This window comes from Pseudoliparis swirei, chromosome 5 (assembly GCF_029220125.1).
Source record: "Pseudoliparis swirei isolate HS2019 ecotype Mariana Trench chromosome 5, NWPU_hadal_v1, whole genome shotgun sequence".
NCBI lineage: Eukaryota > Metazoa > Chordata > Actinopteri > Perciformes > Liparidae > Pseudoliparis > Pseudoliparis swirei.
This window is the reverse complement of record NC_079392.1, coordinates 26,711,004-26,737,291: the sequence shown is the minus strand read 5'-3', so window position 1 is coordinate 26,737,291 and position 26,288 is coordinate 26,711,004. Positions and strand designations below refer to the sequence as shown.

The 26,288-nt window shown below is 48.9% G+C and overlaps 1 protein-coding gene and 1 long non-coding RNA gene across 7 annotated transcripts in view; one reads left to right on the top strand and one right to left on the bottom strand.

Moving 5' to 3' along the window:
• palld (palladin, cytoskeletal associated protein) overlaps positions 1–26,288 on the bottom strand; it is a 46,263-nt gene that overhangs the window by 3,292 nt on the left and 16,683 nt on the right. Inside the window, exons 3-18 of one of the 6 annotated variants that reach the window (XM_056414079.1) lie at positions 23,419–23,594; positions 23,266–23,332; positions 21,003–21,120; positions 20,842–20,904; positions 18,953–19,094; positions 18,822–18,845; positions 18,421–18,564; positions 17,582–17,969; positions 15,840–15,875; positions 5,747–6,415; positions 5,166–5,310; positions 4,830–4,931; positions 3,197–3,235; positions 1,923–2,144; positions 828–977; positions 420–508 (exon numbers count right to left, since the gene is read on the bottom strand). In XM_056414079.1, the coding sequence (XP_056270054.1) occupies positions 420–508; positions 828–977; positions 1,923–2,144; positions 3,197–3,235; positions 4,830–4,931; positions 5,166–5,310; positions 5,747–6,415; positions 15,840–15,875; positions 17,582–17,969; positions 18,421–18,564; positions 18,822–18,845; positions 18,953–19,094; positions 20,842–20,904; positions 21,003–21,120; positions 23,266–23,332; positions 23,419–23,594 (2,574 nt within the window). The remainder of the gene's footprint in view (positions 1–419; positions 509–827; positions 978–1,922; positions 2,145–3,196; positions 3,236–4,829; positions 4,932–5,165; positions 5,311–5,746; positions 6,416–15,839; positions 15,876–17,581; positions 17,970–18,420; positions 18,565–18,821; positions 18,846–18,952; positions 19,095–20,841; positions 20,905–21,002; positions 21,121–23,265; positions 23,333–23,418; positions 23,595–26,288) is intronic. The other 5 variants (XM_056414080.1, XM_056414082.1, XM_056414084.1 and 2 more) reach the window with 5 other exon arrangements.
• On the top strand, positions 1,121–1,737 carry LOC130193559 (uncharacterized). The gene is made up of 2 exons (XR_008831663.1): positions 1,121–1,205; positions 1,386–1,737. It is a non-coding gene; the product is annotated as an uncharacterized LOC130193559 (long non-coding RNA).

Genomic DNA, 26,288 nt, shown 5'->3' with positions numbered 1-26,288 from the left:
CGTTAAAATATAATCGCATAGATTAACGCGTTAACGCTGACAGCCCTAATATAAACACAGAGCAGAGGCACAGGTGTGATTGACCCTCATTAAGAGTCAACACACACACACACAAACAAACAAACACACACACACAAACAAATACACACACACACAAACAAATACACACACACACAAACAAATACACACACACACAAACACAAACAAATACACACAAACAAACAAATACACACACACACACAAACAAATACACACACACACACACACACAAACAAATACACACACACAAACAAATACACACACACACAAACAAATACACACAATACACACACACACAAACAAATACACACACACACACACACACACAAACAAATACACACACATGAATGAGACTGTTTTATTTTGAAGGGCCTCCTCACCGGCGCATGTGTCCGGGGGCGGAGCGCGGGGTCCGGCCCCGCTGGTTCACGGCCTGGACCATCATCCTGCCGGTGCAGCTCACCCTGCCCTGTGGGGGGGGGGGGGGGGGGGGGGGTAAAGAGAGGGAGAGAGAGAATGAGGAGCCCCTCCAAATATAAAAGCCTGAGGGACCTGTGAGTTGTGGTGACTTCCTGTTTCAGTCAACGGCCACTTCCTCTCTCTCTCTCTTTCTCTCCCGCTCACTCCTTTGCTTTCACTCTCTCACTCCCTCTATTTCCCTCTCTCTCACTCACTCACTTTCTCACTCCCTCACTCCCCCCCCCCTCTCTCTCTCTCTCTCACTCACTCCCTCACTCACCCCCCCCTCTCTCTCTCTCTCTCACTCCCTTGATCCCCCCCCCCCTCACCTGTGGGTTGCCGGCCATGACGGTGTAGTTGCCGTCGTCGTCCAGCGAGCTGCTGGCCGTGTGGAGGCAGCAGCTGCCGTCGGCGTGCCGGCTGATCCGGTAGTGATCGCTGCGCTTAGAGATCTGCTTCCCGTCTTTGAACCAGTACACCTGACCAGAACGATGACATCATTACACCTGAACCAGTACACCTGACCAGAACGATGACATCATTACACCTGACCAGAACGATGACATCATTACACCTGAACCAGAACAATGACATCATTACACCTGAACCAGTACACCTGACCAGAACGATGACATCATTACACCTGAACCAGAACGATGACATCATTACACCTGAACCAGTACACCTGGTGACATCATGGGGGTCAGGTCAGAATGATGACATCATTACACCTGACATATTCAATAGGATAACACCTGTATTTATCGACCTCTCCCCGTGTAACCTGAGACGTTCCTCTGGAGGTTCATGAGCGTCTCTCTCTCTTATCGCCTCCTTCGCCTCCTTATCTCCCTCCTTTTCCTTCACTTCCTCACTTCCCCCTGAAGCCTGTCATCGGCCAGCGTGAGCTGCTTATCACAACCCGGAGCACGTGCACTAAACTACCCGGCAACGACTCCCGAAGCCTCCAGAGCTCATCCAGAATACCCAGATCTTCATCTCCCTCCTCCTCATCATCATCGGCTCTCGAGGACAAATCAACAAAGTACTTTTATTTTTTGCATCCTCTGTCACTTGTTATCAGAGTTCATTGGAGTGTTTACATGTGAAACTCCTCTAAGAGGAAGACTTTGGGGATGAAGAGGAGGCGTTGCTCCTCCTGCATCGTTCAATCTAAGAGGTTTTAATCTATTTTAACTCGTCTTCTTTCATTCTAGAGGAAATAAAACATTTATTTTACCACTTTGTCTGTTTGCGTCTGCAGATTTCTCCTAAATTCACCAAAAGTCACGTTGCATAACGCCTCATTTGCATATTTAAACACAACATATCATTTCATAATACACTAAACTCTTCATGTTTTGTGCCTTTAATCTCTAAGGGACGTTTTCTCTCCTCTTCATCATGCCCCCCCCCCCCCCTACCTTGGGTTTGGGGTCTCCGTGGACCTTGCAGGTGAAGGTGACCGGCATGCCCTCGAACACCTTGTAGTGTTTGAGCTTTTGCTCGAACGTCGGCGCGGCGCCGGCGGCGCCGTCGTCGTCGTCGTGCTGCACGTCGTCGTCCGACTCCTCCACCGGGTAGCGCTCCAGGCGGAACTCGATCTCACTGATGAGCCGCTGCTCGAAGCTGGACACCTTGTACTCCTGTAGGAGGACGCCGGGGGAGGTTTAGTGACATCTAGTGGCGAGGTTACAGAATGCAACCAACTACATACCCCCTGGCTAAGCCCCTCCCCTTTCTACGGAGGCCTACGAGGCAGATATCATTAGGGCTTCAGTAATATTAGTAGTAGTACTAGGAGATACTGGAAGACTCCTTGGAAGACTACATGGAAGACTCCATGGAAGACTCCTTGGAAGACTCATTGGAAGACTCCTTGGAAGACTTGGAAGACTCATTGGAAGACTACATGGAAGACTCATTGGAAGACTACATGGAAGACTCCATGGAAGACTCATTGGAAGACTACATGGAAGACTACATGGAAGACTCCATGGAAGACTCCTTGGAAGACTACATGGAAGACTCCTTGGAAGACTCCATGGAAGACTCCATGGAAGACTCCATGGAAGACTCCTTGGAAGACTCCATGGAAGACTCCTTGGAAGACTACATGGAAGACTCCTTGGAAGACTACATGGAAGACTCCTTGGAAGACTACATGAAGTACTTCATGGAAGACTCCATTAAGACGCACTGTTCCTTTAAGAGCTCTTGTCTGTCCTCCATTAACTCGTCTCTTCATTGACACCCCAAACTACCAACTTTCTCTGCTGAACTCTCCTCCTCCTCCTCCTCCTCCTCTTTCCCTCACCAAGCCTCCATCAATCTGTCATCGCTGCCGAGGGGAACATCTGCAGAGCGGCGTGGCGACACATCAGAGTAATGACAGGCCGGCGGAGCAGCTGCCCCCCCCCCCCCCCCGCAACACTTTCACAATTACTCCTCCCTTTTCTGAGAAGTGGAACCGTAATTGCCGATTCGGACCGACATCCCGATGTCATGCGTGGCGTGATGATGATGATGGTGATGATGCAACGTGCAGAACAAACAACCCAAAACAAAGCAATGTGCTGACGGGCGAGAACATGCTGCCCACGCTGCCCTGTGTGTGCCAGCTCACACACACACACACACACACACACACAAACGCACACACACACACACACACAGGGAAAACAGAGGTTTCAAACACCTTTTGAGGGAAAGGTTCTCTGTCAGATGACTTGTCTTCCTGTTGGGACAAAGACATGTTTGTTGTGCCATCACTGAGCACCACACACTTGTTTCTGTGTGTGTGTGTGTGTGTGTGTGTGTGTATGGCGTTTCTGAATGGTCACTTCGATTCACACAAACATCGTATAGAGATGATCCCCACGAGGTGAAATATTGAACTTATAGAGATCCCCGTGAAACGTCTCCACTTCATCACCGAAATTAAGATAAATATTTATTGCATTACAAGTTCTCTGAAATGTTATGTTTGAATATGCAGATGAGCATTATGTAACGGTGAGCTTTGGTGAATTTAGAAGAAATCAAACAAACGTCTCTTAAATGTTCTTCCTGTCGTGTCTTTATACAAACGACCATTTAGAGTAGAATAAAGAGTTTCTGTAGAACCGACCTGCCTGTAAAACACGTGTTCTGCCTGCAGTCTGGACTCATGTGAATGAACGGTGTGAGTGAAGAACCCTGTGGAGGCGCTGCAGTGCATTCTGGGTTGTTTGGTGAGACAACACTCTGGTTTCTACCAGTTTGAATAAACAGAGCTTTTTATGGGCGTGTTTACAACCTGCTTCCATGAACCGGTCTTCAACAGCGTTTACAGGGACACCCCTAGCCCCCCCCCCCTCCCCTAGCCCAAGGAAAACCCGTCTTCATGAGATCGGAATGACACAAGCAAAGTATCGGTAAACAGAAAGAAGCTTGTTTAATTTACTGCCACAGAGTATTGCTTTAGGTTTAGGAAAAGATCGTTAAATAGTTTGTTAGGTTTAGGAAAAGATCGTAAGTTAATCAGTACTTTTAGAAAAGATAGTAAAATAATCGCTACTTTTAGGAAAAGATCGTGAAATACTTAGATTGTATACGGAAGTTACGTGATAAATAAATCAACGTGGACTTCTCGTTTCACGCAGGCAACGGACGCCATAATAGCGGTTTTGTTTTAGCTAACGAGTTTGATTCAGGTCATTTTTCATTGAAGGGGGGGGGGGGGGGTGATGCCGTGTGAGTGTGTGAGTGTTGTTCCCCTCCAGGTGTGTGCGTGTGAGTGTGTGAGTGTTGTTCCCCTCCAGGTGTGTGCGTGTGTGTGTGTGTGTGTCGTCCCCCCTTCAGGTGTGTGTGTGTGTGGGTTGTTCTCCTCCAGGTGTGTGTGTTGTTCACCTCCAGGTGTGTGTGTGTGTGTGTTGTCTCCCCTCCAGGTGTGTGTGTGTGTGTGTGTTGTTCCCCTCCAGGTGTGTGTGTGTTGTCTCCCCTCCAGGTGTGTGCGTGTGTGTGTGTCGTCCCCCCTTCAGGTGTGTGTGTGTGTGGGTTGTTCTCCTCCAGGTGTGTGTGTTGTCCCCCCTTCAGGTGTGTGTGTGTGCGTGTGTGTGTGTGTGTGTGTGTTGTCTCCCCTCCAGGTGTGTGTGTGTGTGTGTGTGTCGTCTCCCCTTCAGGTGTGTGTGTGTGCGTGTGTGTGTGTGTGTGTGTGTTGTCTCCCCTCCAGGTGTGTGTGTGTGTGTGTGTGTTGTCTCCCCTCCAGGTGTGTGCGTGTGTGTGTGTGTCGTCTCCCCTCCAGGTGTGTGTGTGTGTGTGTTGTCTCCCCTCCAGGTGTGTGTGTGTACCTGCGTGACAGGCTCCTCCTCCGCGTCCTGAGTGTTTAGGACTGTGGCGGCGGTGGCGGCTCCCAGCAGCCGGCGAGCCATCTTCTCCTCATAGGTTAGCTTCTGGAAGGAGGTTAACGGGAGGGGGAGGGGTTAGTGTGTGAGTGGCAGAACACATACACACACACACACACACACGTATACACACCACCGGCTAGCCGCTGTATTAATTTGACATGTATGAATTTAATTTGAGGCTACATGGCACGAAAAGGCTTAAATGTCTCGTTTCTGTATGAATAGTTGCACGATTAACAAATAGTTAATCTGAGTGCCTGAACACACACACACACACACCTGTTGGCCATTACTCATGCGCTCCTCCTTGAAGCGCAGCTTCCTCTCCAGGTCCTGGATCACGGCGTCCTTGGTGCCCTGGATGTCGGAGTCGGAGGCGGCGCGCGGCGCCCTGGTGACGGAGGTCTTCCTGGGGAACGCCTTGCTGCGGGACGGAGACACACAGCGGCCGTTAGGACGAGGCGGCGCCCGGTAGACTCCTCCTTCCTCTCACGGCTGACCCTTATCTGGACATGAGCATTCCTCGGAGCGTCTTCTTATCTCTCGACGTGGCAGCAGGAATGTCGGGGGGGGGGGGGGGGTTAAGTGAGATGACCTTGAACATTTCTCTCTCCAGAAACATCAGAATATAATTATATTATACACAATGAGATTTATGTCAGCGCAATATATATTCTGCATATATTTATATATATGCAGAATATATATATATATATATATGCAGAATATATATATGCAGAATGTATACATACATATTCTGCATATTCTGTACATATATATATATCTAATAACATGACCTCATAGATATCACATGAACCTTCACCTCTGACCTTAGGAGGAGTTATTGACCTCATACTCACACAGTCCCGTTGCCCCTGGGGAGGCCCAGGGCGTTGACCGTGGGGCTGCTGGGCGAGGACGGCGTGGAGGGCAACACCGAGGTCAGGAAGCTGGAGGCCGGAGACGGGGGGACGGAGGAGAACGGCGAGGACGCATCGGAGAAGACCGGAGACACGGGGAGGGGCGGAGGAGGAGGAGGAGGGAAGTCTTGGGCGGGCCCCGACGGGGAGGGCAGGTTAGTGGAGCTGAAGAAGGGCGGAGGAGGAGGCGGGAAGGACGGGGAGGTCGGGGACTCCACGCTGCCGGCCTTGGCGAGGGGGGGCGTGCCCACCAGGCCGAAGGGCTTGTGCGAGGTGGCGGGCGACAGCGGCGAGGGGCTGGACCCCGAGGAGCCGGAGGACTGGGTGGCGTAGCCCGCCCTGCCGGGGCCCTGGGCGGCGATGAACTGCTTGGGCCGGGCGTAGTTGAAGGTGCTGGCCTGCATGGCAGCGGCGCTGCTCTCCAACTCCTGGAAGGAGGGAGGAGGCGGGAGAGGAGGAGATGGCGGAGCAGGAGGAGGCACTTCCTGAGCCGGTCGCTGGGGCGGAGGCGGGACTTCCTGTTCCTGCAGTTTCTGCTGCTGCCAGTTGGCGGCTTCCTGTTGCTCCAGTAGAATCTGGTCCTGCAGCAGCTTCAGCTGGGTCGCGTTCCTGGAAACAAGAACCACGTCACATGACCTCATGTCTGTAGAGGAGCTCCACCACGTCACATGACCTCATGTTAGTCTGTAGAGGAGCTCCACCACGTCACATGACCTCATGTTAGTCTATAGAGGAACTCCACCACGTCACATGACCTCATGTTCTCATGTTATAGAGGAGCTCCTGCAGCTCTGCTTTCTAAAAATACTTTTAAAGGATGACATCAGCACATGGTTTCTCCAGATTAACTGTTTTCCTCTCTGGTCTGAAGATGAAGGATTGTCAGGCAAAGCAGTGTTTTTTGTGTGTGTGTGTGTGTGTGTGTGTGTGAGTTCTGGGAAGGAAGCCGCTCCACCAGCAGCACGACCTGATAGGTTATCAGCCTCTCACCGTTCACAAAGACGTGTTGAGGATGCATGAAGGCTGGAGGAAGAGGAGAGAATCACCCTCGTGCACCGGGACTATGAAACCAGCTCTACCCGTGTACCGGAACTATGAAACCAGCTCTACCCGTGTACCGGAACTATGAAACCAGCTCTACCCGTGTACCGGGACTATGAAACCAGCTCTACCCGTGTACCGGAACTATGAAACCAGCTCTACCCATGTACCGGAACTATGAAACCAGCTCTACTCGTGTACCGGGAGTTATTTCACTGTAATTAACTGATGGAGGGCCTGATGGAGGGTCTGATGGAGGGTCTGATGGAGGGTCTGATGGAGGGCCTGATGGAGGGCCTGATGGAGGGTCTGATGGAGGGCCTGATGGAGGGTCTGATGGAGGGTCTGATGGAGGGCCTGATGGAGGGTCTGATGGAGGGTCTGATGGAGGGCCTGATGGAGGGTCTGATGGAGGGTCTGATGGAGGGTCTGATGGAGGGTCTGATGGAGGGCCTCCTCTCTGCAGGACCAGGAGCCGTACACCTTCACAAGATCTACGGAGTCCACGGGACCTCCGAGGTCACGTGACCCCCAAATCACTTCCAGATGTTGAATAATTAGTGGAGTCTTTGGAGACTGGGGAGAAGACCTCCACCCCCCCCCTTCGCCTCCCTCTCCCCGTCACCAGAGGGTTTTCCACCAACACATGACAGTAACCCCCCCCCTCGTTTCTCTTCACCTTCAGCTCTCCTCCTCCTCCTCTTCCTCCTGACGAGTCGTTTTGCGTTTACAGGAATAGTTTGGCAGCCGGGGAGCCGGCGGCCGCCTCAACTCCTTTTTTGGCTGTGTTTTCTGCTCCGGAGGAGAGGAAACTCACTCGCTTCCTCTCCTCCTCTCCTCCCTCTCCTCCCTCTCCTCCTCCCCTCTTTTACTGCCTCGCCGTCAAACTCCTCAAACTTATAGATTTTTATTTTTGAATTTCAGTAAACGCGGTGAAGGTTCCGGTGTCGTTGCCTTAAAAGGAGATTTGTTGAAGGTTGTCCCTGAAGACGAGCGCCGCTCTTCATCTCTAACACTAAACGCTCCTCTCACTGTAATAAAGTTATGAAGATGCTCCTAAATACAAGTAAAAGATTAGATTAAACGTTTTATATTTCAGGTCTTTGTAACACGTGTTCATCAAGAGGCAACGAGGCCGTTAAAGGTGCTTATTAATATCATTATGATAATAAAACATCATAAACACGTTTATTGTTAGACATTAGAACTTTAACTTGTTTATTGACGGTAAAGAACACATCAAAATGTAATAAGTTGTTTATACTAATGTCATTACAAACACAAATACATTACATTTAACTAACTTATATACATAATGTCATTGTTAAACCTTTACGCTGCTTTTTGTTGTTAATTATTAAGGTTAATACATTCTTTATTATTAGTTCATTTACAGTTAACTTTGCTTTTTGCGAGTCCTGGATCTAAAACAAGAGCAACACCTTGTTAACGATACTTAATCCTTACTTGTGAACAGTTAACTATGCTTCTTAAAACAAGAACAATGCTTTGTTAATCAGTGTTAATCAGTATTAATCTGTATTAATCTGTATTAACTATGCTTCTTAAAACAAGAACAATGCTTTGTTCATCAGTGTTAATCAGTATTAATCTGTATTAACTATGCTTCTTAAAACAAGAACAATGCTTTGTTAATCAGTATTAATCTGTATTAATCTGTATTAACTATGCTTCTTAAAACAAGAACAATGCTTTGTTAATCAGTGTTAATCAGTATTAATCTGTATTAATCTGTATTAACTATGCTTCTTAAAACAAGAACAATGCTTTGTTAATCAGTATTAATCAGTATTAATCTGTATTAACTATGCTTCTTAAAACAAGAACAATGCTTTGTTAATCAGTATTAATCAGTATTAATCTGTATTAACTATGCTTCTTAAAACAAGAACAATGCTTTGTTAATCAGTATTAATCAGTATTAATCTGTATTAACTATGCTTCTTAAAACAAGAACAATGCTTTGTTCATCAGTGTTAATCAGTATTAATCTGTATTAACTATGCTTCTTGCCTGTCGTCCACCATGTAAAGGTCGTCTTGTATCGTTTGCAGCTGCATGAATAGTTTTATGGCCCCTTATGGATTCACATCAATTGAAGGTCCCCCCCCCCCTCCCCTCCTCCAAACCGCTCTGACCACGCATCTAGGCCCCGCCCCTTCCTGTCAGACCCTGGACCCCGCTGCCCTCATTCTCCGTCTCTGCGGCGGCTGAATCAGAAGGAAGTTTTCCTCGGTCGCCATGACAACGCGTTGTGTTGTTGGTGCTCCGGTCCGAGCCAACTGGCATGAAGCGTGCTCTAGTCTTATGTCTCTCTCTCACCCTCTCTCTGTCTCACTCTCTCTCTCTCACTCCCTCTCTCTCTCTCCCTCTCTCCTTCTTCTCTCCCTTTCTCTCACTCCACCCTCCCTCTCTCTCTCTCTCTCCCTTTCTCTCACTCCCTCTCTATCTCTCTCTCTCTCTCTTCTTCTATGTCTTGTTTTTTTCTTCTTTTTTCCTCTCCAGACTTTCTGGTGGTTTATAAATAGTCTGAGTTATATTTCGTTTTCCCTTTTCATCTTGAAAAAATACTTTCCTTGGGCTGGATCCTGTCTGTAAACTCTTTAATGGAGAGGGGGGGGGAGAGAGGGGGGGGGGTCTGGTCTGCAGTTCTCTCTCTTGGGGTCTCTCCAGTTTCTCTCAGTAACAGCTCAGTAAACAGATCCAGGACCAGCGGCAGTTGAACGTGTTTCTTTACGTGGCGCTCGGAGCATCTTGACTCAATAAGGACCTCAACATCTGAGGCGCCGCTGTTTACTCGTTGTTTCCTCGTTGTTTACTCGCTGTTTCCTCGTTGTTTACTCGTTGTTCTCTCGTTGTTTACTCGCCGCCCTCTTGTTGGTGCTTCCTGAGCAACAAGGAGCCGAGCTGCGTGAGAACCAGAGCAGCTGGCCGACGGAGCGCTTCACAGAGCGATGACAGGAAGTGGGCGAGCAGAGAGACAGGAAGTCGTTGAGTATACGGAGGGTAATGAGGGGTTTCCTTCTGTCAACAACAACAACAACAACAACAAGGCGATCTTAAGACGCCTGTTCAGCTTTATAGAAACGGAGCGAGGTGAAGATACATTAGTGTGGCTGAGGCCACAGGCATGTGTGTGTGTGCATTACACCTCTGTGTGTGTGTGTGTGTGTGTGCATTACACCTCTGTGTGTGTGTGTGTGTGTGCATTACACCTCTGTGTGTGTGTGTGTGCATTACACCTCTGTGTGTGTGTGTGTGTGTGTGTGTGCATTACACCTCTGTGTGTGTGTGTGTGTGCATTACACCTGTGTGTGTGTGTGTGTGCATTAGACCTCTGTGTGTGTGTGTGTGTGTGCATTACACCTGTGTGTGTGTGTGTGTGTGCATTACACCTCTGTGTGTGTGTGTGTGTGCATTACACCTCTGTGTGTGTGTGTGTGTGTGTGTGTGTGTGTGTGTGTGTGTGTGTGTGTGTGTGTGTGTGTGTGTGTGTGTGTGTGTGTGTGTGCGGTCAGCAACAGGTCGACCTTGTCAATGATTCATGAATCCATAATAAGTCAAATTGAAGCTTCGGCTTCACACCTTCAACACAAACACAACGTCATCCACACACACACACACACACACACACACACACACACACACACACACACACACACACACACACACACACACACACACACACACACACACACACACACACACACACACACACACACACACACACACACACACACACACACACACACACACACAGAGGTGTAATGCAAACACACACACACCTTGTTCCTGTGTTATTCTGTTAGGCTCCGCCTGCACACACCTGGCTCACGGCTTCCTGGCTCATGATTCGCCACCAAGTGTTGCATCATCACTGTGTGTGTGACAGAGATGTGTGTGTGTGTGTGTGTGTGGAGATGGAGGACATGTTCTCCTCCAGCCTTTGTTCTCCTGGTGGCCTCAAATGTTCTCTCAGCCCCTCTCCTCCTCCCTCCCTCCCCCCTCCTCTAATTGCACACACACACCACATGAAACAGAACCAGACTGCCCCCCCCCCCCCCTGAACATAGAGCGTTCTTCTTATTGCAGCCACACCAACTTTCTCCTGCTTCTCTCTCTCTCTCTCTCTCTCTCTCAGCCTGAACTCAATGCACCTCTCCCCCTCTCCCCCTGAGGGCTCACAACAATCAGCCAGCGTTTTTCTATACACCTTCATCCATCTCCTCCTCCCCCTCCCTCCCTCCCTCCCTCCCTCCCTCCCTCTCTCTCTCTCTTTCTCTCCCAGTGATAGTGTTTTTTTTCTTCTTTTTTTCCTCTCCAGCAGGAATGCCGAAGACATTCTTCCGTGGATTGGAGTGGGATTAGGACGAGGAGGAGGAGGAGGAGGAGAGGCAGAAGGAGGAGAAGAAGTGAAAGAGTCAGACGTTCTCAGACTCTATTGTGTAAACTAATCCATCGACTCCAGAGAGGAGCAAACACAGACACCACTTATCTTCCCTTAAAGTGATCCTCTCTCTCTCTCTCTCTCTCTCTCGCTCTCCCTCTCTCTCCCCCCCCCTCTCTCTCTCTCTCTCAGCCTGAACTCAATGCACCTCTCCCCCTGAGCCTCTAACAGATGAACGGTCCGGAGACATTTAAACATTAACTTCCGGTCCTCTCCCTGTGGTCGTCCTCGAGAACCCTTCAAGTCTACTTTAATTCTACTTCAATTCTACTTTAATTCTACTTTAATTCTACTGTAATGACAAAGTGCTTCTTTTGAAAGTAGAGGGAGAGAAGAGGAGTGTTTACCTTCGGTGGCGTCGCTGTGTATTCCTGCAGGAGGTCTGAGTGCAGCCGGCCAGGTGAGGAGCAGCTATATACTGGAGAGACCTCTCTCTCTCTCTCTCTCTACCTCCTCCCTCCTTTCCCACTCTCCCTCTCTCCCTCTCTCTGCATGAGTCAGTCTGTCTGCTTTGGCTCCTCCTCTTCACAATAAAAGCCCCAGCCTGCCTGAGGCCAGTCCCTCTTTCAGAATAAGAGCTCTTCTAACCCAGAGGAATCCCCCCCCTCTCAACCCCCCCCCCCATCTACCCCCCCCCCCCTCTCAAAAGATAACAAGAGCCTTCAGAGTCGCACAAAAGAAAATGCAGAAGAAGAAAAGGTGAAAAGTGACGGATTGCTTTTTAAATCTGAAGAACAAGAGGAAAGAATAAAGCGTTTAAGAGAATAAGAGTTTAAGAGAATAAAGGTGTGGTCAGTTCCCGTCAGGTTCAGGTGTCACGAGACGCCCTCTAGAAAAGAGAATCCACATTCACACATGACAACAATAATAATAACAACCATAGTTTGAAGCCCTCAGGACCACATGAGTCATGGAGGCTGAGGATTTGGCTTCATTCACGTTTGCTCGTGTTTCTCAATTTAGGAATTTTTCCTTCATTTTTTGGGGGTGAAACAAAGTTATTCTTCTTTTTCTCTCACTAGAATAAGTCATATTTCTATTTTTGGGGTGTGCAACAACATCTATTCTTAGATAGTGTGTGCTTCCCAGACTGATGATGAGTCACGGTGTGTGTGTGTGTGTGTGTGTGTGTGTGTGTGGAGGGGGTCCTCTCTGTGATGCAATACATCGACAGCGCAGTGAGGGGAAAGTTTGTCTTAGGACATCTGAACACGAGACACAAATGATACGACATCCCATCAGCACCATGTCAGAGAGACGGAGGGATGTTTAGGCCCTGGAGATGTTTAGTGATATTTATATTAGCTTATCAATAATATAAATGATACTTTTGAGGATTTACTGGCTGATTGTGACACACAATAAGCCCCCCTGGAGGAGAGAGTCATTCCCTGAAGCGCTGACTCATCGATTCATCGGCGAGTCTCAGAGTCGCCTCCCGGTGACAAGAGAGTGTGTGTGTGTGTGTATGTTGTTGTTACACACACTAATTAGTGTGTTGTTGTTACACACACTAATTAGTGTAAGTGGTGTGTTGGTCTGACTGTGTCTAAAGAGAGATCAAGTCTTTACGGCACACACACACCCACACACACACCCACACACACGGCATCAGACGGGGTCAGGATTTAATCAGAGATTGATTGACCTAATCCGGAAACAATGTGATCCTCTCTCTCTCTGTGTGTGTGTGTGTGTGTGTGTACATGTGTGTGTGTGTCAGTGTTTAACATACCAGGGTGTTCTTTCCTGGGAAACGCACAGTGTGCTTTCTATGAGGGGATCATTGAGGCCTGTTAGTTTCCATGCTGTCAACTCACACACACACACACACACACACACACACCCGCTCTGTGTTATGAATGTCAGCTCCGACAACTCTCTTCCTTATTTGGAAGGTTTCGGGTCACGCAGCCGACCGACCAATCCGGCGGTCCGGCCTCTCGGCCAATCCCGTGCCTCCCATGTCCTTTTAAGGCCGGCCCCTCTCCCCCATGTGAGATGATCTGCTCTCCCTCGTCTCTCTGACTTCATTTGAGCTGGGTTTTTTGTTATGTTGCTCTATCTCCTTTCCCCCCCGATGACAACACAACTTTCTGTTTCTGCCCCTTTTTGTTTTTATTTCTGCTTGCTCCATTAGCTGCTAATCAAAACTTCCACTAATTAGCGTGTGGTTGCGGTGAGGCGTGTGTTACTGCAACACCTCCACAGGAGAGGGACTGTTGGTGCTTCGTGAGCGAGTTCACGACTCACACCTCGTAAACACACACCAACAACGCCGAGGCCCCGCAACACACAACACAGAGCCTGTAAGAACACGAGCAGGGAGGACATCTCCTGCACAAGGGACACACGTGTGTGTGTGTTTGTGTGTCTGTGGTCTGTGTGTATGTATGTGTGTGTTTATCTATGTGTGTGTGTGTGTGGGAGGCTTGTTGACAGTTGTTTGTTGTCTTCTGTTTTCATGCCGTTGCCCTTGACGACAGCCTCTCCGGGTTAAAGAGTCTCCAGCAGTCGTTTTACTCTCATGGTGTAATAGTTGTATATCAATAACTTTATTTATATATACATTTATACATATAATTTTAAATATATATAATTAAATATAATTATATATTTATATTATATATATAAAATGATATATATATATATTATTATTTACAATTAATATATATATATATATACAATTCTAGATATATTTATATTTAAATATGTATAATTATATTTACTTAAAATCTTATATATATATTTATATACATATATAGATAATATATAATAAGAAAGAAAAGTGACAGAGATTAATATAATTTAGACATAAACAAGATGATAATATAAAACCCTATAATGATTTAAAGTGACTCATTCTGATGTTCTGTTCTTCATCTTCTGTAATCTGACAACACGACGAGCAGAACATCCAAAATGCATGTTGAGCTCTTTGTGGGACGGAGTTCGTGCAAGAGAATCATTTGTCTAATAAAAGGGAGATTACGATGTGGATCTGTGTGTGTGTGTGTGTGTGTATGTGTGAGATGCCCCCCAGACATGACCCCGCCCTGTAATATGAAGCCACGCCCCCGTTATCCCGTTGCCATAGTTATCCGAGAGTGAATTAAACCGTAAAATCCGTGACCCCCCCACGAGACCGTAGTCCTGAATCCTGCTGGTCTGAGTTCCAGACCCCGTCTGCAGGCCCGGCTCCTTAAAGGCTTAAAGGATCCTCAGATCTCAGACCGCCACGCGCTGTCGCTGGTTCATCCGATCCTAACACGTCCATCAACGTCGCCGATTAAAGAAAAGAAAGAAAGTGTGTTTCGTTTTCCCGTGTAGAGTTACGTGTCACGAGGAGAAGTCACATTCCAGAGACTCATGAAGAGCCGGTGCTGCCAACTGGAAACCTGTCTGTCCTCCACCATGTGTGGGGGGTCATTAGCTAACCTTACTCGCTAACGTTACTAGATAATGCTAGTAGTTGACGTTATTAGCTAACATTACAAGCTAACATTATAAGCTAACGTTACAAGCTAATGTTACTAGTTGAAATTACTAGCTAATGTTACTCTTTAACATTATAAGCTAACGTTACTAGCTAATGTTATTAGCGAACGTTACAAGCTAATGTTACGAGTTGACGTTACTAGCTAATGTTACTAGTTGACGTTACTAGTTAACATTATTAGCTAACGTTACTAGCTAACGTTACTAGCTCTCCTCCTGTTGGTCTAAACACTGTTTGGTTGTTTACAAAGTCACATGATCAGAGACTAGAGCATTATCATGATGTCCTGATCACATGATCTACTGGTCACATGATCTACTGGTCACATGATCTACTGGTCACATGTTCTACTGGTCACATGTTCTACTGGATACTGGAGGATATAACTTTATTTCCTCTGTGATGGTGAACATTGGACTGTGTCATTAATCTGAGGTTCACATGAAGAACCATGAGGGGGAGGGGGGGGGGGGTTTGGGAGGATATCCAAGTGTCACATTTCCTCGTGAGTAAAAGCTTTGCAGAAACCCTTAAGTATTAAAGTCGAGACACTCCCTGAGATAATTAAAGGCTTACTCTGAAAACAAGAGTCGGAGTTTCCACTCTAGTCCCTAGTCCATTGGATTTAATGCATGTCAACAAAGTGGAGCTTGTGAAGCAGAACTCCAGTAAAACGACAACAGGAAGTGAAGAACTCAACGTGAGCTCCGGTGTTTCAGGTCTGTGTTCCTCCGTGTGACCCGGAGCCGGCCTGTGGCTGCGAGCAGGCCGTCATCATGTGGCATGCTCTCTAATCGCCTCACAGTTGGCAGCTGGTTGTTGTTGTTGTTTCAGTGTCTTCATGTTGTTCTTGTGGATAATGAAGCAGCTTTAATGCCTCCTTAAAATAAAAGTTTGGTTGCATCTCTTTCTCAGTAACTTCTTGTCCAACCACTGCCTCGGATTTATTGTGCAATATTATAAATTAGGTGCATGATTTCTAATGTTTGCATGTGGCGCCACTCGACTCACAGATATGTATTTACCTTTGACTCCCCGTCTCCTCCTCTACTCTCTGAGCTCTGGAAGCACAGAACGAAGAACGAGTCACAACATGAACAGATGAAAGCAGAGCGCCCAGGAGCCGGAGCCACGGCCAGGAGCCGGAGCCACGCCCAGCAGCCGGAGCCACGGCCAGGAGCCGGAGCCACGGCCCGGAGCCACGCTCAGGAGCCAGAGCCACGGTCAGCAGCCGGAGCCACGGCCCGGAGCCACGCTCAGGAGCCGGAGCCACGGCCAGCAGCCGGAGCCACGGCCCGGAGCCACGCTCAGGAGCCGGAGCCACGGCCAGCAGCCGGAGCCACGGCCAGGAGCCACGCTCAGGAGCCGGAGCCACGGCCAGCAGCCGGAGCCACGGCCGGGAGCCACGCTCAGGAGCCGGAGCCACGCTCAGGAGCCGGAGCCACGGCCAGCAGCCGGAGCCACGGCCGGCAGCCGGAGCCACGCTCAGCAGCCGGAGCCACGGCCAGGAGCCGGAGCCACGCCCAGCAGCCGGAGCCACGGCCAGGAGCCGGAGCCACGGCCAGCAGCCGGAGCCACGCCCAGGAGCCGGAGCCACGGCCAGCAGCCGGAGCCACGGCCGGCAGCCGGAGCCACGGCCAGGAGCCGGAGCCACGGCCAGGAGCCGGAGCCACGGCCAGCAGCCGGAGCCACGGCCGGCAGCCGGAGCCACGGCCAGGAGCCGGAGCCACGCCCAGGAGCCGGAGCCACGGCCGGCAGCCGGAGCCACGCCCAGGAGACACCATGAACAGATGAAAGCAGAGCGCCCAGGAGCCGGAGCCACGGCCAGGAGCCGGAGCCATGCAGCGGTGCAGGAACCAAGCGCTGCAACCCGAACCCTGGTCTGAACACTGGGACAGTATTTTTGGAAACTTCAACAAATAAATCTAAATAAAAAGTATAAATCGAGAGCAGAGAGAGGGCAACCATGCAAGCAGCCGGTGCTTTGAGCTCAGCGAAGACAGCATGAGGAATGTTCTTCCATTTTAGTTCAGCAGTTAGCATGCTAATATTAGCTCATATTAGCTCATATTAGCTAATATGAGCTAATATTCATGAAACCGAAGCATTGGGGAGGAAAAGGTCGGGAGGTGGATGTTCACACCCGAATACTCTCGACTCGAGTCGTTTGGATTCATTCACAACGTTTGGTGATATTTTCAGGCGATGACAAAAGTTATTAAACTTCATGCTGAAGAGACAAATATCTGAGCCACTTCAATGGCCGTCCGTCTAATACGTTGTTACGGGGAAAAAGGTCAGAAGGATTTATTCTCTGCAAAAATCATGAATATATTTGCAAATTAATTGAATAACCATCTAAGAGTCGTCGAGATATCCCCGTCTGAACGACCGACTGTTGAAAGAAGAAAAGAAAACCGATATCTCGAGTGAAAGAAGACACGACACACAGCAGCGTTAGTGAAAGATTGAGGAAGCAGCAGACTATTCCGTCTCTTTTCCGTCTCTATTGTGGTGGAGTTGACCTCCTACCTGTGGGAACACCAAGGTGCTCAGGAAGTCGGCACAATGGCTCCGGCATGCGGGCCGAGGATTGCGCAACAATAGGAGCCAACGAGTAGAGAGAAGCCACAGATCTGTTTACAGCCGGCAGCCCGGGAGCCACACTGACACCGACGGGACATAATGAAAGCCAGGGGAAGGCTTTTGTTCTGAAAACAACAACAACCCCCCCCCCCCCCCCCCTTCCCGATGGTCAGGTACTCACAGCTTGGGTTTGGGCCTGGTGGGCAGCGGAGGGCCATCCTTCCCCGGGGACGGAGGGCAGTCTGTTGCCACTCGGGCCGGACTTTGAGCTGTGGCATCAGGGTGAGACTGTGGTGGAGGTAGGGGTGGTGGTGGGGTTACTTTACACAGGCTTAGTGATGCTAGATTTGGGGCGTGCCCGTAATCTGTCCCCTCGCCCTCCGCCTCCGGGGCCAGCGCACCGGGCCAGATCTCCAGCTCCCCGGCGAGGAACGCGCCGGGCTGAGGCGGCGTCTTGGGCGGCAGCTCCAGGAGGCTGATCTCCGTGGGCGGGGGAGGAGGAGGGGGGAAGGCGGCCACATCCTCAAACGCCGAGCTGCTGTCACCAGACACGTTGCTGCAGTCCTCGGCTGGGAAACAAACAGAGAGGGAACTTTAATGTTCAGTTTGAACCACCACATACCTCAGCAGACACTGATTACACACACACACACACAGCTGATCCGATCTAAAGGAGCAGCTGGGTCCAGTCAGGCTGATGCAATTCCTGTTTATTCAGCCTTTTCCTTTAACTGTGCAGTGAGTCCTACATCCACACACACGCACACACACACACACACACACAGCAGTGTTTACACGCTGCTGTCCTCACAGAGAGCCGCTCATCACATGACGCCTCTCTTCCCTCTCACACACAGACCACACGGCGATAAACACGACAGAAGACGTCTGGTCGAGAACTAAATACAAGCCCCGCCCCCTCAGGACCACGGGCCTATCAGAAGTTAGTTTACTTTTAGATGCCTCTGTTTATCGAGCGTGACAGTGAAAACATGAACAAGATGGAGGCGCTGGACGCACCTGCAGCGACGGAGAGCCTCGCCGCGCTGCTGACGGAGCCGTGAGGGTTGGACGCCGCGCAGCAGAACCGGCCCCCGTCCTCCGGGAAGGCCTCGGCGATCACCAGCGTGCAGATCTCCTCTGGAGGAGAAGAACAGCCAACACCTGGTAATGCAGGATGCTGTCACGGTGGCGTTCAAAGACGTGGTGCGCGGAGGTGGAGCGACATGTTGGTTTGTGTGTCGTGAGACGAGCAGGAGAGCGAGAGTCGACCCAGACAGGTGAGTCAGGACGGGGCCCCGTTGTTCAGGCTGACTCACGGGGCTGAAGGCAAACACCTGAAGCCCCGACGTCTGACGCGGATGTGTCACCGTGTGTGTGTGTGTGTGTGTGTGTGTGTGTGTGAAACTCTAATAACCCACCTGGCTCGGCTGCAGACCGAGGCTCTGAGAGGAGGGAACAGAACAGATGTTTGAGTTGTTAGATAATCTGTATCAAATAAAAAAGGAACAAAATAGTTGAATCTGCATATTAACAACAACAAACGTCTCACTTTTCTGGAGAACCCGAAAATCGGGGGAGTCCAGGATCTCCTCTCCATGGCGGTACCATCTGACCTGCAGAGGAGGGCTTCCTCGGACCCGGCACTCCAGAACCACCACCTGGCCCTCGGAGGCCTGGGCGTCCTGCAGCAGCTGCACAGGGGAGGGGGGGGGAGGCAGTAATGAAAAGAATAAATCTGCCTCAGAGACACAGGAGAGATGCACCAGAGATGACTGAAAAGGACTGAAGTTCACGAGTTGCTCAAAATCAAGATAAAAATAGTTCATCCTTTGGAGGTCATGTGAACGACCTCCTTCAGTCGGCTGTTTGACTGAAGGACATCTCAGGCCTCATCTCAGGGCCCTCATCATGGCCCTCATGGGGGGGGTTCAAGAGTCTGAGCTGGAAGAGGGGTGTTCTTGAGCTCCTTGAGTGTTTGATCTGACCCCCACTGCTGAAACAGCACAGTATGTATACACTAGGGATGTCAATCGATTAAAAAAAAGTAACTAATTAATCGCACATTTTGAAATTCATTAATCGCGATTAAAAGTTTTTTTTTCTTCTAAAGCCTAAATCTTCTAAATGAATAATCCCTTCAGACGGCGTGTATTTCAGACACTTGTTTAATTGTATTCTTTTTTTAAAGACCAAACTTCACACAGAGCTGTGTTTTCAAAGAGGCTCCTACCTATAAAGTGCCAGCGAGGTATTTAATATCGTGGATGATAAATTGTTTCTTCAGTGAAACATCCAAATTAGTAAACAAAGGTGTATGAGAGACCCCATTGGTCCTGTCATCTTTACCACTGAACAACAGAACCAGTGGCCTTGATGAACTGACAATATGTCATGTTAACCCTCTGGAGTCTGGGGGCATTTTCTCGATTTTACAAAAAAAAATTAAATTCACCTTTTAAAGTCTTTTGCATGTGACACATCCCAGTGTTTCCCCCACCATTCTATCAGGGTGAGGCCCCGCCCCCCTGTCATGTTCTCTATAGCGCCAGATTACAGCAGAAGTAATGTACGGTTCTTTCCTTAAAGACGTCTTTGTTCTTTTATTAAACTAAACGTCTGTTGCTGGTCGTCTCTCCAGCAGCATGTCATTCTGTCTCCACGTGTCGGTCACTCTTCTCTCTCCGTCTCGCGGCAGAGCTCCATGCCGGCGTGTCTGCGCGCGCATCGAGCGGAGCACAAAAAGTCCCCTTTACCTTCCGCCCCGCGTCACCGACACGTCGCCCTCTGCTTCTCTGTGAATATCGAGCAGCAGACGGGAGGAAGGAGGCGGACTGCCGCGGCTTGACACTCACAGGAGTGAAACAACTTCAACGACACCGGAAGTAAACAAAGTTGCGTTAATTGCGTTAAAATATTTTAGTGCGTTAATCGCGGCCAAATCAATCGCATAGATTAACGCGTTAACGCTGACAGCCCTAATATACACAAATATATATATTAATGTCTAAGCATGTCAAATGTTTTAGACAACAGAGTGCTTCAAACTTTCCCGGTTAAAGCTGCATTCTCTCTCCTGGCCACCAGGGGGCGACTCCTCTGGTTGTATAGAAGTCTATGCCTCATGTGTTAAAGCTGCATTCTCTCTCCTGACCACCAGGGGGCTCCTCTGGTTGTATAGAAGTCTATATAGTGACTCTACTTCTCTTGATGTATTCCCTCAGTAAACATTGTAAACATGAGTTTATGTCTCAGTCTCTAGTTTCAAGTCTTCTTCTATACAGCATGATGTCATCATCTATACTTTATGGTCATTTAGAGTCAAACAGACCGTAAAGCAGGGGACGCTTTAGGGGCGGGGCTACAGGTGATTGACAGGTGACTAGTTTAATGTGTGCATGCTGTGTCCACACACTTTTGGCCGTCTAGAGATCGACTCACCTTGGTGAAGACAGGAGGACCGGACACCTCGCCCACATACGTTGACGACACTGGGCCATGGATCTGGGAGATAAGGAACGTTCAGAAAGGCGCTGAAGAGAGTTTTCCACTTCTTTGACCTGTCGTGTGGATCAGCGGTTGCGTGTGCTGCAGCTGCTCACCCGCTGGGGAGGCCGAGACAGGGCCTGGACCAGGGTGGAGCGATGAGGGAGGCCCTCGGAGGTCTTGGGTGATGGCGAGCGTATCGTCAGGGACAATGATGTGATCTTTTTCTGCACCCTAAAAATAAACAAAGGCATAAATCATCACAAAAAACAGACATATTTCTCCACTCGATATGCTTTTAGGTAAAATATGATACTTGAATCAAAGATAATTGTCTTCCCGGCTATTAAGATGATATCAGTGATCTTGGCTTCAGTGTGTAAACAGAAAGGGTACCAGGAAGTAGTCCAGATGGAGGCAGATTTATACAACAGATAGCAATGGAAAAACATTTAGAGAGTGCACATTCCTCCCGATGCAAATGGTAAAATAGAAATGGAAAACGTGCATCTTGACGGGTATGTAAATAAACACCAGTGTGCCACATTTTAACCAGTCAAGTATGTTCTGTAGTGAAAAATTGCAATATTAAAGTGCAAAAGGCATAATTCTTTGGATATCAATTGTCTCCCTGCCACTCTGAACAGCTAGAAGACAACTGTGGTAGAAGATAACTGTGGTAGAAGCTAACTGTTCTAGAAGCTAACTGTTCTAGAAGCTAACTGTGGTAGAAGATAACTGTTCTAGAAGCTAACTGTGGTAGAAGATAACTGTTCTAGAAGCTAACTGTGGTAGAAGATAACTGTGGTAGAAGCTAACTGTTCTAGAAGCTAACTGTTCTAGAAGCTAACTGTTCTAGAAGCTAACTGTTCTAGAAGCTAACTGTGGTAGAAGATAACTGAGGTAGTAGCTAACTGTTCTCGAAGCTAACTGTGCTAGAAGCTAACTGTTCTAGAAGCTAACTGTGCTAGAAGCTAACTGTGGTAGTAGCTAACTGTTCTAGAAGCTAACTGTGCTAGAAGCTAACTGTTCTCGAAGCTAACTGTTCTGGAAGCTAACTGTTCTAGAAGCTAACTGTGGTAGAAGATAACTGCGGTAGTAGCTAACTGTTCTAGAAGCTAACTGTGCTAGAAGCTAACTGTTCTCGAAGCTAACTGTTCTAGAAGCTAACTGTGGTAGAAGATAACTGTTCTCGAAGCTAACTGTGCTAGAAGCTAACTGTTCTAGAAGCTAACTGTGCTAGAAGCTAACTGCGGTAGTAGCTAACTGTTCTAGAAGCTAACTGTGCTAGAAGCTAACTGTTCTCGAAGCTAACTGTTCTGGAAGCTAACTGTTCTAGAAGCTAACTGTGGTAGAAGATAACTGCGGTAGTAGCTAACTGTTCTAGAAGCTAACTGTGCTAGAAGCTAACTGTTCTCGAAGCTAACTGTTCTAGAAGCTAACTGTGGTAGAAGATAACTGTGGCAGAAGATAACTGCGGTAGTAGCTAACTGTTCTAGAAGCTAACTGTGCTAGAAGCTAACTGTGGTAGAAGATAACTGTGGTAGAAGATAACTGTGGTAGTAGCTAACTGTTCTCGAAGCTAACTGTGGTAGTAGCTAACTTTTCTAGAAGCTAACTGTTCTCGAAGCTAACTGTGCTAGCTAAGCTTCTCCAGTAGCTCTGCGGTATTTGCTGTATCAATGCTCTGAGTCCTGCAAAATAACTTTTATGGAAGCATTTTTTTTGAAGTTCCTACATCCTCATCTAAATCTGTATAAACAAATGGTGTCCACTTAGTTTTTTTGCAAATCCCCTAAAAGTTACTTACATGAGAATAAAATGTTTTAAAAGGAAAGGGAGAAAAGAGTGAAAGCAGGAACAAAGTAAAAGCTTTTGTGGATAAGTAGCCCAGCTGTGACCTGGTCTAACCTCCTGCCTCTCTCATTCCTGAGACTGTGGCCCTGTGTGCCGGCTCGGGGCCGAGGCTCTTTAAAGGCCCGTGAAGGGGCCTCGTTAAAGGCCTCAGACCAGATGAACTGCAGCAGGGCTCGGTTAACCTGCTCAGAGGGTTCAGGGTTCGTTGGGTCGGAGGGTCACGAGGGGTCACGCCGACTAGCAGCAGGTCCTGAGTCTGTTTACTCCATTTGGGAGATTATTGCCCCACAGTCACCAAAAGTAAATACTGGACCCATTTTTTAAAGCCACATATCTCCCAAACATTCTGACATCAACATGGCATTTTCTTTTCAGAGCGACTTATCCGGAGAAGGATTAACTTTAACAGCAACACGCCGTCGCGAGATCTGGCAACGCTCGCGAGCTAAATATGTCCGTCAGCTGTGTCAATGTGACCACGGCCACGCCCGAGGAGACAGGAAGTGATCGGGTGTCACGTACTGAGGCATGGCTCCTGATCTGGACTCGGACTCGTCTCCTTCTCCCTCTGAGTCCGACGACGAAGCTCCTGCAAAGAGTCAAAACACACACCAGATGTTACAGCCTCTCGTCGGGAAACACCTCCTCACCGATTGTTCTCACGGCTCCTCGGACCTTCGATGTAGACCTCGGCGGAGGTGTTGTCCGCTCCGATGCTGTTGGACGCCACGCAGGTGTAGCGTCCCGTGTCGTCCTCGAAGGCTTCGGGGATCACCAGCGTGTGGAGGTCGCCGTCCCTCCAGATCTGGATGTCGGGGGAGTTGTGGAGCTCGCGGCCCTCACAGAACCACCTGGTGGGGGAGGGTGGCCGTAAGAAACCAACGGGGCGGGACGACAGCGCGACAGCGGCGTCTTCCCTTCGTGGGGCGCAGAGTTCAAAACGTGACTTTTAATGCAAAGTTTTTTAAAATACGACTTTTATGGTGTTCTACCGTCATTATAATTCATTGTGAGTGTTAGCTCCACACAGTCTAGACAGTGCTGCTAAGAAAATGACGACTTGGCCTGTTTCCAATCTATTCCTACCAGCTACAACGATACAGGTTTTCTGGGATCCAAATGTATACAAAGAAATAGGTATTAAATACAAGTCGTCTGAAATTAATACAAATCTCAGCAAGCAAGGACCAGAACTGAACTTAATTGTACCTTTTGCCACACCCAATGGAGGCCTGCCAACTAACATCAATAACTAGTTATTCACACACACACACACACACACACACACACACTCATGTCTGAGTTTCCATATCTGCCCAACGTCAGCCGCCCCGAGGCATCGAGCGAGACGCCGCGTTCCGGGAAGCAGACACGCCCTGCTTCCAATCGGAGGCCGGTGTGGGCGCCTGGGCCTCGTACCACCTCCCTGAGGGGAGAGGGGGGGGGGGGCTTTGTTCCCTGATCTGGGACCCCCCAGGAGGAGATGATGAGGGAGTCCACACACAGCACAACCATCTTCATCTGTCTCATCTCTCTTCACGGGCTTGTGATTAAAGCGGACCCGTCAGTGGTACCACATCAGACACCAGATCAAACTAAAGGGTGGGGGGTGGGGTCCGTAGCTTTCATCAGTGCTAATGTCCCAGCTTCTTTTTGAAGCGCATTATGACGCTTATGACCACGATAAACATCCCAAAGGATGCATCTTCTCTCAGGCCAAAAGTTTTAAACAATATATAACGTAAAATGGGATATTTGACTAAATCTAGAAGTTTAGTCGACCCTCGGTTAAGCCAAGCTTCGACAGACGGGGGAGGGGCAGGAATTCCCCCCCCCAAAATGCCGTACGAGCAGCTGCCCGACCCGAGGAGGGCAACACCCCGCTGCTGCTGCGAGGCCGTCGCTAGAGGGTCACGCCGTCCGGCGCTAACGCCTGTTCCCGAAAACAATCCGTCAGCGCCGCTCCACGCCGGAGAGATTCACACCTGACAGAGTGAGAGCAGGAAGAACAGAGACGGGTGAGTCAGCCCGGGTCAGACCAGAGAGATTAGACGCTGCACCCCCCCCCCCCCACGCCCCCGCAGACGAGTTCCTCGGCCTTATCGTCCTGCGGAGGTCAAACAACGGAAGAGTTCGCACCGCCGCTGTGCTAAATGCTAAAAGAAACACACCCAGATCGTGACTGGAGACGAACGAGGAGCGGCGCAGACCTCATCCGGAGGCCGAGGGTCATCTGGCACGCTTCAAACCGCCTTCGGCATCGAACGTGCGATCCAGAGACCGAGAGGCTGAGGCGACGCGGGGACTTTGTTGTATCGTTCCTCTGGCACTGAACTCTCAGCAGCTGGCGATTCCAGAGAGTGATAAAAAATAAAACTACATTTGATTGTTTTGAGCAAACCAATCGATTTTTCTTGGGATCGCAGCCATGAGGAGGAGGAGGAGGAGGAGGAGGAGGAGAGAAAAGGGAAAGAGGGAAACAACTCTTTTTTTTGGGCGACCGCCACGTCTGCATGGCGACTCGCTCGGGATAGTCAGGTTTCTTTTCTTCTGAGTCCCTCGCTGCATTAATCACAACGGCTCACTCTCGGCTTGATGTGGATTGCGCAATACGCCGGCGAATCGGAGAAAAAAAAGGGCTTTGTGTGGATGACATCATTCGACAAATTACTATTGTTTCTTTAGCACTGGGGCGTAGTCGGGGGGGACTGTGAGCGAGTGTGTTTTGTGTGGATGTAATTTTTGTGAACGGATGCCAGCTCACATATTTTTATTCCGCCCTGATGTTTTAACCCCAAACTTCTTCCCAAAGCCTCAAACAGTGACGCTGGAGCGTCGTTTCCTGACGTGTTGGGGATGGCGTGTCAGTTCCCAAGAGTTAAATGCATCAGAATAAAACAGGAAACGTAGTTTTTTCTTTAAAAAAGAAGAAGAATGAACTACAACATAAGTCTCCTAACCCTAACCCTCGTTGGTAAGGCTTTAGATGAGGTTTAGGTTTGGGGTTGAAATAAGTTTGTTTCTTACGTAACCGGTGTGTAAGTTACATTCCAAAATAAAGACACGAACAGCGGTCTCCTGGGTGAAAGTCCTGACTTTCTAGAGTCTAGCCAATCAGGACACAGATTGGTAGATGAAAGTCCGGTTTGTTTCGTTCAGATGCCAAAAGGTAAATATAACATTTCTGTGCAGCAAAAATAAAGTTCTAATTCAGGATTTCGTTTATTTATTTGATTAAATGCGTTCCGTATTTTTCCGTTGTGGCTCTGGCCCGACGGGCCGGGCCCTGGTTGCAGAATGTGAAACTATGGGCTCAGCAGGAGTTCAGGAATGGAAACTGTAGAATCTGTTTTGGGCCTGATGTAGCGCAGAGCACGGGACCCATCAGCCTCCCGAGGGTTGAACTAAGAGACACGACAACAAAAATAACCACTTATTAATCAACCTTAACGATCGACCATTATGTTTAATTACTGACTGAACTCATGTAGAGGCGCTGGTGTTTATTAATCCCCTCTCTGTTTCTCTGGAATGTGCTGAACGGG